Source organism: Labeo rohita, chromosome 22 (assembly GCF_022985175.1).
Source record: "Labeo rohita strain BAU-BD-2019 chromosome 22, IGBB_LRoh.1.0, whole genome shotgun sequence".
NCBI classification, from domain to species: Eukaryota; Metazoa; Chordata; class Actinopteri; order Cypriniformes; family Cyprinidae; genus Labeo; species Labeo rohita.
Genome location: NC_066890.1, coordinates 29,426,004 through 29,442,002, shown reverse-complemented (window position 1 = coordinate 29,442,002; position 15,999 = coordinate 29,426,004). Strand labels below are relative to the sequence as shown.

At 37.3% G+C, this 15,999-nt stretch overlaps 1 protein-coding gene across 14 annotated transcripts in view; it reads right to left on the bottom strand.

Moving 5' to 3' along the window:
* The window catches only part of celf5a (cugbp, Elav-like family member 5a), a 281,579-nt gene that overhangs the window by 106,159 nt on the left and 159,421 nt on the right, over positions 1-15,999 (bottom strand). For all 14 annotated transcript variants that reach the window (XM_051094407.1, XM_051094404.1, XM_051094405.1 and 11 more), the window contains exon 3: positions 12,921-12,969. In XM_051094407.1, the coding sequence (XP_050950364.1) occupies positions 12,921-12,969 (49 nt within the window). The remainder of the gene's footprint in view (positions 1-12,920; positions 12,970-15,999) is intronic.

Below are 15,999 nucleotides of genomic sequence, written 5' to 3'. Positions count from 1 at the left end.
TATTATTATTGTTATTATTATTATACATAAAAGTAATAATATACAAAATAATATAATATAATGATACAATATAATAATATTAAAACAAAATTATTTTTTACATTTTTGGTGCCAAAATATAGAGATAAATGACTCCTTTTATATAAATGAACATAAAAAAAAAAGAAAAAGAAAAATATTACAAATTTTCAGCTTTTGTTGCTTAAAAAACAAACAATTATTGCAACTATCAATGAAATATATAAAAATATTAATGTAATTATAAATAAATACATAGAATGTATAATAGAAAAAATATATATAATTAATAAAATAATCATTGTTTTGTCATAAATTTAATTTATGAAGAAAATAATAAAAGAAAAAATAAATGAGAAGAATTTTATTTTAAATATATAGAATTTATTAATAATATAAAAATTGTATAAATAAATAAGTAAATAAATAAATAATGTGCATGTACTGTTAGTGAATAAATTATTTAAAAACCTAAACAAATATTGTAACATTTACTATTTGTGTACATATATGTACATACATTTAAAATTAAAACAAAAATAAAATACAAAATAAAATTCTTTTGGGTGTCATAATATATAGATAAATGACTCCTTTTATTTAAATTAATATTAAAAATTTAAAAATTAGAAATATTACAAATTTCAGCTCTTGTTGCTTACAAAAGCCAAGTAACTTATTGTAATTATTAATGAAATACATAAAAATATAGATGCAATTATAAATAGATATAATTATAAAACAATTATTGTTTTTTATAGATAAAATAGGAAAATGTATATCCATGTATAAATATATTGAATTTATTAATAATAACAAAAAAACCAAAATACAGCACAAAATTATATTATTATTATTATTATTATTTACTATACAAACAAATCCATAAAGAAATCAATAAAATAAAAAAGTTAGTGAAAAAAATACTTAAAAACCTAATCATTTATTGTAATTTTTATTGTATTTGTGTACATATATGTATATATACTTTAAATAAAAATTAAATTATTGAAACATTTTGGTGATTATATATAGATAAATGACTCCTTTTTTAGTATAAATTAATATTAAAAAAAATAATAATAATAAAATAAAATAAAATAAAATGTATGCTTTTTGCTACAATAAAACAGAACAACAGAACCACAGAACCATAAACAAAAAATAAGTATAACAAAAATAGAATAATTAAAATATGTTGATTAAAAAAAAAAAAAAAAACATAATTTTTTTGGATTCCACTAAAAAACACTGGCAGAAGTAGTAATAACTCTGAATTACTGGCCCATCCATGTCGACCATAAAAATCCTCACTGTTGAGCCCCGGTAAGTGTGACAAACTCTCTTCCCAGCATGCCAGTATTAGAAAATCCACAGGTACATAACGCGAGAGCACAGTTATCGATGCTAATGTGCTGGACGTTTTGTTCACGCTTCACAGCAAAGGTTACAGATCTTCTAACTGCGAGGCTTTTACAACCGACTAGTGAGCACTTCTTTCTCCATTACCTGCACTCTCATTTGCCTTGCCTGGCGGGGTAATCAGCAGCCCATGCCGGACAACATGACACGCACACACACACACACACACAGTTCTCGGTTCTAGCGAGCAGGCGTCATTTAAAGGCTTTTTGCTGTGCCCTCTGAAGCAGCATGGGCTCTCTTTAATGGTGCATTGCTCCTGGAGTCCCCGCTGTACCCATGTGTATCTGCCAAGGTCTGGTGTCTGTCTGCTGCTGGGGTATTTTTGGAGGTGTGGTGAGCATCATAAATAATGTACCTGTAAATGATACGCGTCTGGTCTCGCTGACAAATGGAGCAAAAAGGAGGGGGAAAAAGTGATTTGAGAGGGCAAGCCCCATCAAGACATTTTCGCCCTTTGGTAGGAAGAAGAATTGCACTGACTTGCACCCAGAATTTTGTAATGGAGGCACAAAACTGCACAGAAGACTGAGGAGCATCTATTCCCTAGCGCTCGGTTTGAAGATGCTGATGAATCACATTATAGCGGTGGGACTGGTGCCGATTCTGAAAATTATATATATATATATATATATATATATATATATATATATGTATATATCAGTGGTGCGACAGAGGCAAAGTCCTCAAAGTTTTTTGTTTTCAAAGTTTTGTTTTGAAATCAAATGTAAATTCATGTCCCAATACATGTCATAAACAATTTAAACAATATATTCTTTTTAAAGATATTCTTTTTTAAGTTCCGACAGATCATGTTTTCAGGCCATTTTAAGTCTTATTTTGACGTAAAAAGTGCAAAAACAATTTGTTGAGTCAATTTAAAATAATTTGTTCTGCCTTTTAAGTTCAGTCAACTCGAAAACAGTTTAGTCAACTTGAAATGTTAAGTTGCACTAAGTGACAACTTAGATATTTGAGTTGATTCAACTTAAAATTTTAAAGCAGCTGGTTACTTACACAGCTTTTAAGTTTAACAATCTCAGATATCTAAGCTGCCACTTAGTACAACTTAACATTTCAAGTTGACTAAACTTATTTGAGGTAGCAGGGTACCAAATTATTTTAAGTTGACTCAACAAATTGTGTTTTTTTTAACACAGTGTGGTTGTATCTAATGTGCGAAAACTTTGGACTCAGTGTGTGACCTTCATGTTCATTCAGTCTGATTTGCGAACGCGAACCTTTACCCAATTCATTCTCAATTACCCCCCAACAAACTCACGGCACGTTTTAGGCGGTCCGTTAAAACTCAATGGGCTCGGGGGAGACGAGAGAGACGCAGACTCTTGCTGTAACTTTACCTGCTGGTGGCGCAGTTGCCAAGTGATTTATACACTTTTTAATATTAGATTTTGTAATATCTGTATTGTTTTATGTTTGCACTATGAATTTTTTTCTCATCCAATATCTTGAGAAGGCAATGCCTCCCTTGCCTCCTCCCTTGCCTCCAACTCCTTTGATGTATATACATATTTATATATGCTGTATGCACATTGGGAAAAAAAAAACAAAAAAAAAAACGATCCGCTCATCTTTTCATCCCGCAGTGTTCTCCAGATATCCATTAGACTCATTTTCACACTTTTTAAGTATCTCTCTTAAGAAGCAGACAGCATATGCTGTCATTTGCTTTTCTCTGAACTGTCGCATATTTTTCCACTGGCCTAACTTCCTTCAGAGTGTTTTAGAGGCTTTTTTCTGGCTAAAAAAAATGGAAGAGTGCTGAATTATAGAATAAAAATGCACTTTTTGAAAATCTTTCTTACTGATAGATTAGTTGGCCCTTCAGAGATCTCTACCAGTCTCTGAAACAAGGTTGTTTGCCTGTTTAAAAGGATTGTGCTTTTACAAAAAAGCCTTGAGAATGTAAATATAATACATACTTGATGTTTCTAGTATGCAGTGCTTGTGTGGTTTGTTTGTAGCATGATGAACTTGTGCAGTCATATCACAGTGTGCAGGGTTGAAAGAATCTCTTGTATTTGATGTTGTTTTTCACGGTATCCGATGTATATTGCAATATTTATTCAAAGGAACTAAAATTTTAGCCAGATATCCAAATGTAGCCAAATAGATCAAAAATGTACTGTGATAAATAGAGTAAAAATCTTGTAATAAATAAATAAACAAATAGTCGTATTAACACAAGTCTATCTATCTATCTATCTATAGGGAGAACATGAGATGAGAGTTTTTCGACATACCCTAACTGTCATAAACTGGAACAAAAGAGTAAGACAAGACAAGCGTTTGACATTCGAAAGTATACAAATTGTATTATTTTGATGAAAATAACCGATTGTTTCGCTAGATAAGACCCTTCTTCCTCGTCTGGGATCATTTACAACCGCATTTGGGATCGTTTGAAGCCACATTTAAACTGCATTTTGGAAGTTCAAAATCGGTGCACCATATCAGTCCATTATATGGAGAAGAATCCTGAAATATTTTCCTCAAAAATATAATTTCTTTACGGCTGAAGAAAGAAAGACATGAACATCTTGGAAGACAAGGGGTGAGTACATTATCTGTCAATTTTTGTTCTGGACGTGGACTTCTCCTCTAAATAACTGTATATATACTGTTTTGTTGATTAATGTGTAATATGTTACAATTTTTTAAACAAATTATGAGCTCTAAAAGGTTTTCAAAATTTGTACAACTCTCTTGCTTTAGACCATCTATAAATATTAAATCTTAAAATAAAACGTTAAGTTTACCACTGCATTTTTTGGAAAAATGCAGTTATTTTCAAAACTTCAATGTACTGTGGTTATAACAGAACTTCATTATTGTTTATTTAACTCTAACAAATAAGTTCTTGTTAAAAACTAAGCAATTTGCTTATAATTTCCGCACAGGAAAGACTTGGTGTTGTTTCCAAACAAAAGGAAATATATCGGTATCGGTATCGACGTCGACATCTGCTATCAACCAAAATGAGTTGAAAAATATTGGCATAAAATCCAATATCGTGCATCCCTATTAATCAGCTTGGTGAAATTTTAAGTAAATCTATGTGTCTGTGACCAGTATTTACAGAGCTTTGATGACTAATGATCAGCAAAATTCAAAAATAGTTAAAAGTTAACTATTTTAAAGAACAGCTGAACATAATTTTAACAAATAAAATATATTGCTTCAACTGTTACTGCTTTGAGTTATTCTTAGAAACATTGAACTGAACCAACTCCAATGCCATTTCTACAAGACAATTATTAATAATCTCTCATATAAGTCAGAAAATAAAGAGCTCACAAAACTAATCTAATGACAAGCTTTTAGGAAAAATAATGGCCGGCATAATTATTGTGAACATATGGCGTATAATGCTGCATTCACGCCATGTTGTAATTACCGTAATTTCAAGACGTCAACACGTGACGTTCACCTCAGTGTTGTTTACATCCTCAGACTCAGAATTACGTGGTTCGATAACAACACTATCAACGCTAAAATAGGCTCTACCTTTGGTGGTCAGGTGATACAGGTCTTAGTTCATCAGTGACGAGGATGTGAGTGCTTTTAACAAGTTAGAATCTCATAATTACGACATGGTGGGAAAGCAACGTAATATTCAGTATATTGCCTAGTTTGTATAAAGTGTGACATCATTCAAAGGTACAAGAAAACAGGTGAAAACAGAGTGCAAATTCAAGGCAAATACAGAAAAAACTAGGGTTTATAAAAGCAACACGCCAACTAAATCTGAATTCTGACTTGTATTATGTCTAAGGATGCTTGTGCTGTAATCCATCCTTGGATTTTCCATGTAATATTCATCAGGCTGAGTTTGCTCACTTGCCACAGAAAAACCTTGAGGTATTTTCAGGCCTGCCAAAAAGTGTGTCTGCGTGTGTGATGTAAGACTCGCAGCCAGTGTGTTAGGATGAGCTGGGTCTCAAAGCAGTTCTGGATGTAGTCTGTCGTAATCTCCTCCCATCTGCTAAAGGAGCTGCTCTCCCTGCACAGCGCCCGGCTCTGGCCCGCCCCATCTGGGCTTTTCGGACACTCCAACGTGCTACCCTGACCTGTGTGAACTCGTGTGTGTATCGGCATTACTGTGTCTGTTATATTACACGTTTCTGTTATATTGCACACTGTGGGGCTCAAATGCAACCACAAGGATTGTAAAATGAATATGAGGCAAAGCCAACTGTACCCATGAGAAAAATTGTATAATAAACCTTATAAATATGCTTTAATGAAAATATAAAAGTATATTGTTAGGGCATAGAAAATATTAGACGTTATCTAAAAGTGACACAACCTCCCTCTTGGAACATCCTCGCTTGAAAACGGATTGTAAACTATTTAAAATTCTATTCAAATGAATAATTATTGAATGTATAATTATTTAACTTTTTCTTAAAAAAACAGTATGTCCACCTATAGAAGCCAAGTAAATATGTGTGTGTGTGTATAAAGTAGATCTACAAATTTATCTTGTCCTTCATGTGTAAGAAGGTGAGACTGACAGTTTTTTTTGTGGCGTGTGTGGCTCGCACATGTAAAATGAAATATGTCCTCGTGTGTCCTGAATATGATGGACGTATTGTGTGTGTGTGGCACTGGAGAACATGATAGCTTTAATGAGATGGCTGCATATGAAGGACTGTCATTAGTGCTGAGAGAGGCAGCAGCCTGGTGATTGCAGTGATTTGGCTCCGCTCTTTTTGACCTGTCCGACCAATCAGAACACCTCGAGAGCCCGCTTCAGAGCCCATGCAATCAGCCACTACATTGGCCCACTTAGCAACAGCCGCCCAGTAATACTGAGTATACATGTAAGAACAATCATATGCAACAGATGCAGTACGATGTGGCTGAAATAACACAAAATCAATGTAATGTCAGCATTTACTCACCCTCATCTCTTTCCCAACCTGTAGACTTGTCTTTATTCCGAAGATCACTAAAGGAGATGTTTAGTCAAAGGTTTATGCTGCACTTTTGCATAAAGTGAAAGTCAATTGGGTGTGATACCGTCAAGCTCCAAAACAGCTAAGAGCTCAAACGGTAGAGCACGGCGCTAACAAAACAAAGGTCATGGGCTCGATTCTCATGATAAAGCGTATAACTTGAATACAAACTAAAGGGATGTTCATACCAGAGATGATAACTATAACTAATTGCTCGAAGTCTATTAGAATAGGACTATCCACATCACAGCAATAACAGAAACTGAGAATTTTTTTCCAGCTGATGAACAATAAAAACATTGACAGCCAATCAGAATCCATCTGATTTTAAAACGTGCGACTTCAAATTTGGCATAGTGCAATCAATCACATTTGGCCTGACTATTTATGAAAAAATGTGCAGCTTAAAAATTCTTCTTAATATTTATTTTACGTTATATAGGGGAAAATGGGTTTGAGCATATGATGGTGAGTAATTGTGACAGAATCTTTTTTTTTTCTCGAAAAGCCTGTTTCCGATATGAATAAAAGAATTAAATAAAAGATAATTGCGACTTTTTATCTCCAAATTTTGACTTTTTTCTCAGAATTGCACGGTTATATCTCGCAATTGTGTCTTTCTTTTTGAAAACTGTGAGTTTATATCTCGCAGTTCTGATTTTATAACTTGCAATTTGCACGTTTAAATCACAATTCTGAGAAAAAAGTCAGAATTGGGAGTTTGTATTACACAACTCTGAGGAAAAATGTCAGAATTTAGATATAAACTCGTAATTACGAGAATAAAAATTGAGAATTGCAAGATTGTGAGAAAAAAGTCAGAATTGTGAGATATAAAGTCAAAATCGTGAGAAAAAAGTCGTAATAGCGAGATATAAACTCACATTTGCAAGAAGAAAAAGTCGGAATTGCGTTGCGTTTTTATCTCACAATTCTTAGGAAAATACCAGGACAGCCAGACATGAGAACAGTTTCTTCCCTCGGGCAATATACCTTATGAACAGTTAAATGCTCCAGACCCCAATTATTATCTCACAATTCTTAGGAAAAAGTCACAATTGGAAGATATGAACTCAGAATTGCGAGAAAAAAGTCAGAATTGAGAGATATAAACTCAGAATTGTAAAAAAGTCAGCATTGCTAATTTTTATCTTCCAATTCTGACTTAATAAGTTGCTATTGTGAGGTTATATCTCACATTTCTTAGAAAAAAGTCAGAATTAACAGATACAAACAGAATTGTGGGGGAAAAAGTCAGAATTGTGACTTGCAATTACCTTTTTAAATTTTTCATTCAGTGGCAGAAACGGGCTTCCATAGTGAACTGTTGCTTAAACCAACCTGAAAGCAATACCAGTAATTCTATGAAGGGTTAACGGTAGGTGTGATAAGAGTCTTTGAAAGAGAAAACACAAATAGCAACATCCACGCTATTCAATCTGACTTGTGTTTTCCAAACTCTTTAGTCTGAAATAGAGGAAAACAAGTTTCATCAACCTATCTTCAGTCTTCCCGCTTGATACAAGCAGATAAACCATTATGAGAATGGCAGGCTGCAACCCTGTCACCTTTGTCCATGCCTTTCGCTAAGGAAAAAAGCAAGAAGAGTTTGTTTCTCAAGGTGATTGTAGCAGTGATAAGGGAGCAGTTCTTATTAGGGGTGACAGCAAAGGGGCTGTGGCGGCAGTACTGACTGGATAACCTTGTGCCTGCTCGCCCTTCTGAGCCAGGCTCCTCTGCCTTGCCTCGGCGGGGACACAATCTGCTGGCTGGAATTACCTCGCAGCTGGAAGAAAACTAAACATGATTTCTGACCTTTACTTCTTGTGTTCAACAGTAACCTTTGGTGGTCCGCTCGCACAGACGGGCTGAAATGAATTCCCGACCGCTGCGCGTGCGATTACGTGCATGTTGAGGCTGAGAATGACGAGAAAATCAGCGGTTGAAAGATGTTACTTCACTTGCCGTCCTCTGTCTGGGAACCTGCTAGCTTGAAATGTTAATTGAAGTCAAATTGCTTCTACAGCGTTTGGAAACCTTAAGTTAATGTAGCCACTAAAGCTAATGCAAACTTTAAGAGATATTACCCAAAAGTGAAAATTCTGACATTAATTACTCACCCTCATGTCGTTCCAAACCGGTAAGACCTTCGTTCACCTTCTAAACACAAATTAAAACGCTTTTGATGAAAGTCCTCGGATTTCATCAAAAATATCTTAATTTGTGTTCCAAAGACAAACAAAGGTCTTACAGGTTTGGAATGACATGAGGGTGAGTACTTACTGACAGAATTTTCATTTTTGGGTGAACTATACCTTTAACACTCCATTTGAAAGTATATATCCATGAAGCGGATGCCATGATACACTGTATCTTGAGCTACTTTATTTTTGTTATGCCAAATGTAGCTGGTAATCTTACTGCAAACGTTGATACTCCGTTAGAAACGACATTTCATTGCATCCGCCATGTGAATATATCTTCAAGCAAAGCTTTATTCTGAGTCCAGGTATATAGATGACTCACAGAATATTAGGTGGATGGGTTTTAAAACATGCAACTTAGCCTATGCTGGTGTGTAAAGAGGATTAGCATATATTTTTCAGACATTTGGACCAGTCAAGTGTAATCGAAAGGAGTAATCTGTACACCTCTTTTCTCTTTTCTGAGGAAAAGCTACAATTACTTCTGCCGTATTCGTTCTTTTCTGCTTATTACAAGCTTATTCCGCCAACAGCTTCTTTTAGCATGCAAGCTAGAGCGCTTGTGCATGTTGAACGAGGGTTCCTTCCGACGAACTCATTATTCCGCAGTGCTCACCCCACTCACTGACACACTCCACATCTACCCCTGACTGTCACATCCGAGCAAATTCATGCAATCGTGCCCACTATCCTTTAGACTGGAGATAATGCAGGCATGGTGAAGTGCGGCTAAATCTTAACCACAAGTGGAACCTAGCAGTTAGTCAAGGCGCTGAGGGGAAAATTGACCTGTTCCATTTTAGTTGAGAGGTTGAGCATGTGCATGTTTTTCAATATGTGTTGAAGCACAAGATTGTGGTGAAATTTTCGTTTGACATAAATTGGACCATGGACTATTTTTAACAATGCCCTTACTACCTTTCTAGGTCTTGAATGTGGTAGTTGCATTGCTGTCTATGAAGGGTCAGAAAGCTAACGGATTTCATCAAAAATATCTTAATTTGTGTTCCAAAGATGAGTGAAGGTCTTACAGGTTTAGAATTCCGAACGTAAGGCAGGATTCTAAACATGTAATGATACGATTGTGAGCGCACACAAATAAACGTAGTGTCTTTACAGATTCGAAAGATTTATTACTTTTATCTGTATGGCTAAAAATGACGGAGTATTTTAAGTGCAAGTGACCGCACCGCACTACTGTTCAGCCATTACCACATAGACCAGCCGTTAATGATCTGTCCGCCACGGACTGCGTGACTTCGCCACTTCCTGTGGACTAATAAGCTAATAAAATTTTGGTTGAACAAGCTTTTTCTCGTTGACTAATGGGGCAGCCCTATTCCATGGACCATGCAGTTTTGGAAAATCCATATACTGTACTGACTAGGAGAACTTCTGTTATTTCCAGGTTAAGAGGGAAAGTTAAGACATGAAACCTGTCATTGGGATGATTCCACTAAAAAAGACAAGATGGTTGGTGTTGGGGGCATCTGCTCAAGGGGGTGGGACTTTGTGGGGGTAGAAGATCAAAGTGACTAAAGCTGATTTATCCTGTGTTAGGGCTCAAATGCCTCTGAGAGGCATTGAACAGCCCTTCAAAAAGCAATAGCAGCCACCTTTATATCCAGCCTGTGCCAGTCATCAGGCCTGCCTGTGAAGCAAAATCAATCTGTTTCATATCGGAGATACCAGGGGAGAGGGAGAGAGAGTGTGTATGTGAGTGTACAATCTGTCTCCAAAGCTCTTTTTAATGACACATGCTGCATAACAGAGCAAGGATAGAAAAGTGTTCAATAAGGCAAACATGCTGTTATCTGGAGATGAGGACTAATATAAAAAGGCTCAGATGGTACAGAGGGAGTTGTCAATCAAACACGCTTTAATTTCTATTTTCAAATTCCCTTCCTTTTCTCCTCAGCATGGACACACTTGCTTGGGCAGAAGTCCTTTAAATTTTCGCTAACAAAACAGCCTTGGAACAGGAACCACCCAAAGAATATTAGCACACAGCCGAAAGCATGTTGTTGGCAATGGTTACAACCACTTAAGTCATCCTCATGAATTCAAAAATGCACACTGTTCGTTTAATGATAACCCACAATATTAAGTTAACTAGGCAGCATGTCAATCAGGTGAGCTTCCTTCTAATCCATGACCGTATGCAGATTGAAATGATTAAAAAAAAACATCTAGAAGAGCAATTTAATCACATTAGCTGTATAGACTTAATAACTACTGACAGAAAGCCCTTGTGGGGAAGGTTCCTTGAGGTTTAGAAGGTCTTTCCTTTGTTTTTCTTTGAACAGGTGTGGTGACCTTTCAACCACTTAATGAGATTACGAGCATAATTAGAACTGGAGCCACTGAGGGTCCCAACAGTCAACCCACTTGAACTCGAGAGAATAACCAGTGTCCATCTGGGTGCCACCTCGGAATTAGAGAAAGCAACGTAATTAAGTCCTAACGCATGGATCCTCAACTACTCTAGGGACTAGAGGACGTGCCCATGAAGAAGAAGCAGCATTAGTGTATATAACTTGCCTAAAGCAGTAGCAAGTCTGTCAAAGCAGGACACTCTAGGATTGGCCTAGGTTTGGGAAAGAAATCCCCGGCAACCATTAAAGTCACAACGGTGTTGGATTGCTCCTGGGGTACTACTCTGAGCTGTTCATTTAGGATGATGTGCAACTATTGGGCCTGACCTAAGCACACTCTCCATCTCCAACATGGTCACCGAGAGGAAGGCAATAAGGGACCCAAGGAAACCCAATGGGTGCCTAGGGAGCGCTAAGGCTGGCCACTCACAGGGAAGTCCAAAGACAGCAAAGTGTCAGAGTCAATGCGAACACACACCTCTACAATGGCAAAATCAATGGGGTTTTATGAGGCATCAATCTCCTCCACAAAGGCCTGCTTGTCTACTGCTGGGATGGACCACTGGATGTGGGACTTTGACATTCGCCATTTTCCAAAAATTGCCAGGGAAGGCTTTTTGAGACTTCGTTGTCCCATGCCTGGTGGTTTATCTCATTCCCTTAAAGATTCTTATGTTTGCCAGGTGATCAAATTGGGAGCATTTTTTTACAAAAGACAGTAAGGGTCATTGATTTTTATAGTACCTTTGGAATAACAAAAGAATATATTCTTCTTAGTTGTCCGTTTATATCAGTGGTGCCCAAACTCGGTTCTGGAGGGCCAGTGTCCTGCAGAGTTTGGCTCTAACTTGCCTCAACACACCTGCTGGGAAGTTACTAGTGTGCCTAGTAAGAGCTTGATTAGCTGGTTCAGGTGTGTCTAATTGGGGTTGGAGCTAAACTCTGCAGGGCACCGACCCTCCAGGACCGAGTTTGGGCACCCCTGATTTAGATGAAGGAGGGGCAAGTCTACTCTTGGAGGGCCACTGTAGATTTCAGTTCCAAATCTAATTAAACACACCAATTTTTCAAGTAAGACTCAAAAGACTTTCAAAGACTGAAGACTTTGTTCAGGTGTGTTTGATTAGAGAAGAAACTAAATTCTGTGGAACAGCTGCCAAACCCTGATTTAGAAAAATACCTGTTTTGCTCTCTTTTACACCTTTCCAGGTTCAATAAATCCTTCACCACAGGATGTTTGCGTAGGTGATTCCAATAGACGGATCTATTTACAGTAAACAGCAGTTCACATGCTAGAGACCCAGAGTTAAGGGTCTTGGCAAGTGTCCTGCAATATAATTGATTGTTAGGCAAGTTGTGCATCCTCAGCCAACCTCACTCTACCTTCCCCCCAACATCTATCCCTATGGCATTTACACCTTTTGTTTACAATATGCCCCTTGATTTGACCAGACATCGAGTCATGGGGGTCTGGGGCTCCCGTTTCAATATCTAAGCTAATTACTTTTTAATTTACAGCGTGCCGTTAATGGGTTTGGCAGGGGGGGGGGGCGAGGTTAGACAGGCAGCAGAAGCCACTTCCCTTCCGTTCACTAGCACCATGGCCTCCTTAATTAAAATGAATAATCTGGGCATCCATCAGATAGACGGAGAGTCAGAAAGAGAATTGTGAAGATAGGAAGGTAGGTGAGTAAACCCCTGCTGAAAAGACCCCATGCAAAATTATGGTGATTTAGCAGGTGGAACATGATCCTTGCTGAACTAAATAATGAAAAGAGTCTATACCAAGTATACCAAAACCTTATATTGGGTACCAGCATCCAAAACACAACGAACACTGGTTGCCAGTTTTCAGTGGGGAGAAAGGAGAGTAAAGTTCACAAAAGATACATCAAGAAAAAAAAGAACTAGACAACTACCTCCACGGCTCTCGCTGTCAGCTGGCTTCACCTGGATGGGGCGAGTCATCTGGAAGAAGAAAAACAGTGCAGACAAGACAAGGGGTTAGTTCAGGCACAGGCAACCACTGTCACACAATAATCCAACAGCCTCAAACTATCACAAAAAATCCAAAATTCCGATCAAATGCAAAGATCCACATGTCGGATTGCCTGGCACATGGCTCTTAAACATACAAAACACAAACGTGGTGATTTGTACCATCATGATTTTGGTTTACTTGTACCTTGTTTCTATTTTTGACGCGCTGCACAGCTACTCTGAAATATCCCATCTGAACTATCCTGTGTTTGCATTGACTACTATTTTATTTAAGCATTCAATCAGCACCAGGGCATATGGGGACATAGCCAGGTTTCTGAACATACCTCCAGGCAAAACCCTAAAGGCACCCATGATTCAGTTCACTCAGAAACCATACTGCTAATGCTCCAAACAGCTACTGTAGGTATAGCTCCAATCTACTTACATAGGTAAAGACTGAAATCTCTAAAACTTTGAGCCAGAGTTACGCTTCACCAAATCAAATGTCTTTCTTTCCTCAATCGAAAAGAAACTTATTTTTTTGAGGAAAACATTCAAGGATTTTTCTCCATATAGTGGACTTCAGAGGGATCAACGGGTTGAAGGTCGAAATTGCAGTTTCAATCGAAAATGGCCAATTGTTTCGCTAGAGAAGACCCTTATTCCTCAGCTGGGATCATGTAAAGCCCTTTGAAACTGCATTTTGGACCTTCAACCTGTTGGCCACCACTGAAATCCACTATATAGAAAATATCCTGGAATGTTTTCCTCAAAAATCTTAAGTTCTTTTTAACTGAAGAAAGAAAGATATGAACATATTGGATGACAAGAGGGTGAGTAAATTATCAGGACATTTTTATTCTGGAACTCAACTAATCCTTTAAAGTCCATCTCCCCTCAAAAAATCTCTGGTCTCATCAGCAAGCTTTTTTGTGTTTGCTTTGCAGTGCTCGCTTGGTTACAGTCTGTAGCGATGGTGGCAAGGAGGAAGTGAAATGCAACAACAATTAAAGTGGAGGCAGTCGCGACAGAGAGAGAGAGAGAGAGAGAGAGAGAGAGAGAGAGATCAATGAAGCCCTATTGATCCCTGCCCCTTAGGCTGTGGAGAGTGTCTGGCAAGGAGGGATTCTGTGGGTAGAAGGCTCACGGTAATCTACTAAAGCCTGATAAGAATGGCATTTGTTGGATTAGATGCCTCTGTCATCACAGTTTTTGTGCTCCGCATTTCGCTCAACAATTTTTTCCCATTATCCCTGTAAAGGTTGAAGTTTGACTGGTTCTTATTCCACAAACTTGAGCGAAACAGAAAGAAAAAATACATATATTTTTGTTTGTTTGTTTTCCTTCTTTAGCCCGTCGTTCAAGGATTCAAACGGATTTTGCTCCAGGATCAAAGGATGTTCAAAGGGTTTTTCTATTCTCCCATTTATTCCTACCTGGGGATGTAATGTAGGAAGGAATACCATAAGTGTGGACTATCAGAGCAGTACAGCAACTTTATAAAGTGACTTATTAATATTTTATGTCCTTTCTAACTTGTGATAATGTTGCTGATTAATATAAAGTTTCAAAGTTACGGGTACATTCAAGACTACTTTCTTTAATTGTTGAAAAACAGGACAGATCCTGTCCTAAAGGCCTACTTTACACTATAACATCCATTCCCCAGCATCGTATTCCAATGGGGGCTTTCTATCGATCCAAAACAAACTGCTAATAGCAACACAGCAGGCCCAGTTTGCATGAAAAAGAGCCAAGAGCTGTGCGGAGATTTGCGACAAGATTACCCAAATTCGCGAAGTGCCCTTTGCAGACTCCCCAGCCATCTGTAACCTGAAATTAAGCCTTTTTGAATGCCGCAGCAACTTTCGTCTCACGTCGACGCCAACTCGAGAGCCAGGGAAATGTTTGAAAGACGACAGGATCAACATTTTGTCTTTCTCCTCAACATATTTTCTTTTACTGTCCAATTGTGGGGGGGGAAGCAAACTGAAAAAGGTCAGTTTTAAAGACAGGCCAATCCCATAAAAGCATGACTTGTTCAAGGAGAAACACCATAATGGGATTTTAAAATGCCTTAATAACATGCTGATATATGAGGAAGAGGGCCAGGCCAGATTCATTAAGTGTTAAACGTATCCATTTTCACCTTGAGGAACCGAATAACCTTCCTCGGAGAAATTATTCCATAAATTTATCCATCGTAAATAATAACTAGCAGAGTCTAAGTCTTTGTGCGAAGGGGAAAAGGCAAAAGATGTAATTCTTTTGAAGGTCGGAGTTCAGTAGCTTTGTCAGTTACAGGAAAAGTTCGAAAAACAAATCAAATTGTCTATTTGAAATACATTATGACATCGCAATGAGCGGTATTTTTCCTCAGATGTTCTCAAAAACGATTCAATAGACAATTGTAAGATATAACCATTCCAAACAAATCATCTGACAAACACAAACAGTGGCCCACATTAGACAAAACAGACGCTTTTATAGATACAACGCAATATGCATGCAACCCTCTGCCTGGTAATAAAGGAGATTCTGTTTTGCAATGGAATGCATTCAGAACTACCTCATATCTGGAAACGCCATCAGTGAGATGTATTCCTAACACATCGGACTTTTGTGTAAGGTTTATGGATTCACCTCTCTAACTAGTCACTGTCCTGGTCATAAAATGCTGGTGTAATGGTCCATTTGTTTTCCTAAGAGCAATGTGTTTCTCCCTTGTACATTTAGTATCGACGGAACTCAGTTTATTGCATTTTTCTCACCTCTAATGGGATGGCATACACTTCAGGTACACACATTTACATTCGCAAGAATACTTTAAATCTTGGGCGTCAAATTTGTAGGTAGAAATGGGTTAACACTATTAAATAAAATAAATATATTACATATAATATAGTTAATTATAAAGTCAGTGTAAAGGCGATTCAAAGAATTGTTTCTAAATGTTAGAAATCTACTGCCGAAAACTTGTTACAAAAAAGACTGTGAACTATGTAGTTATGAATT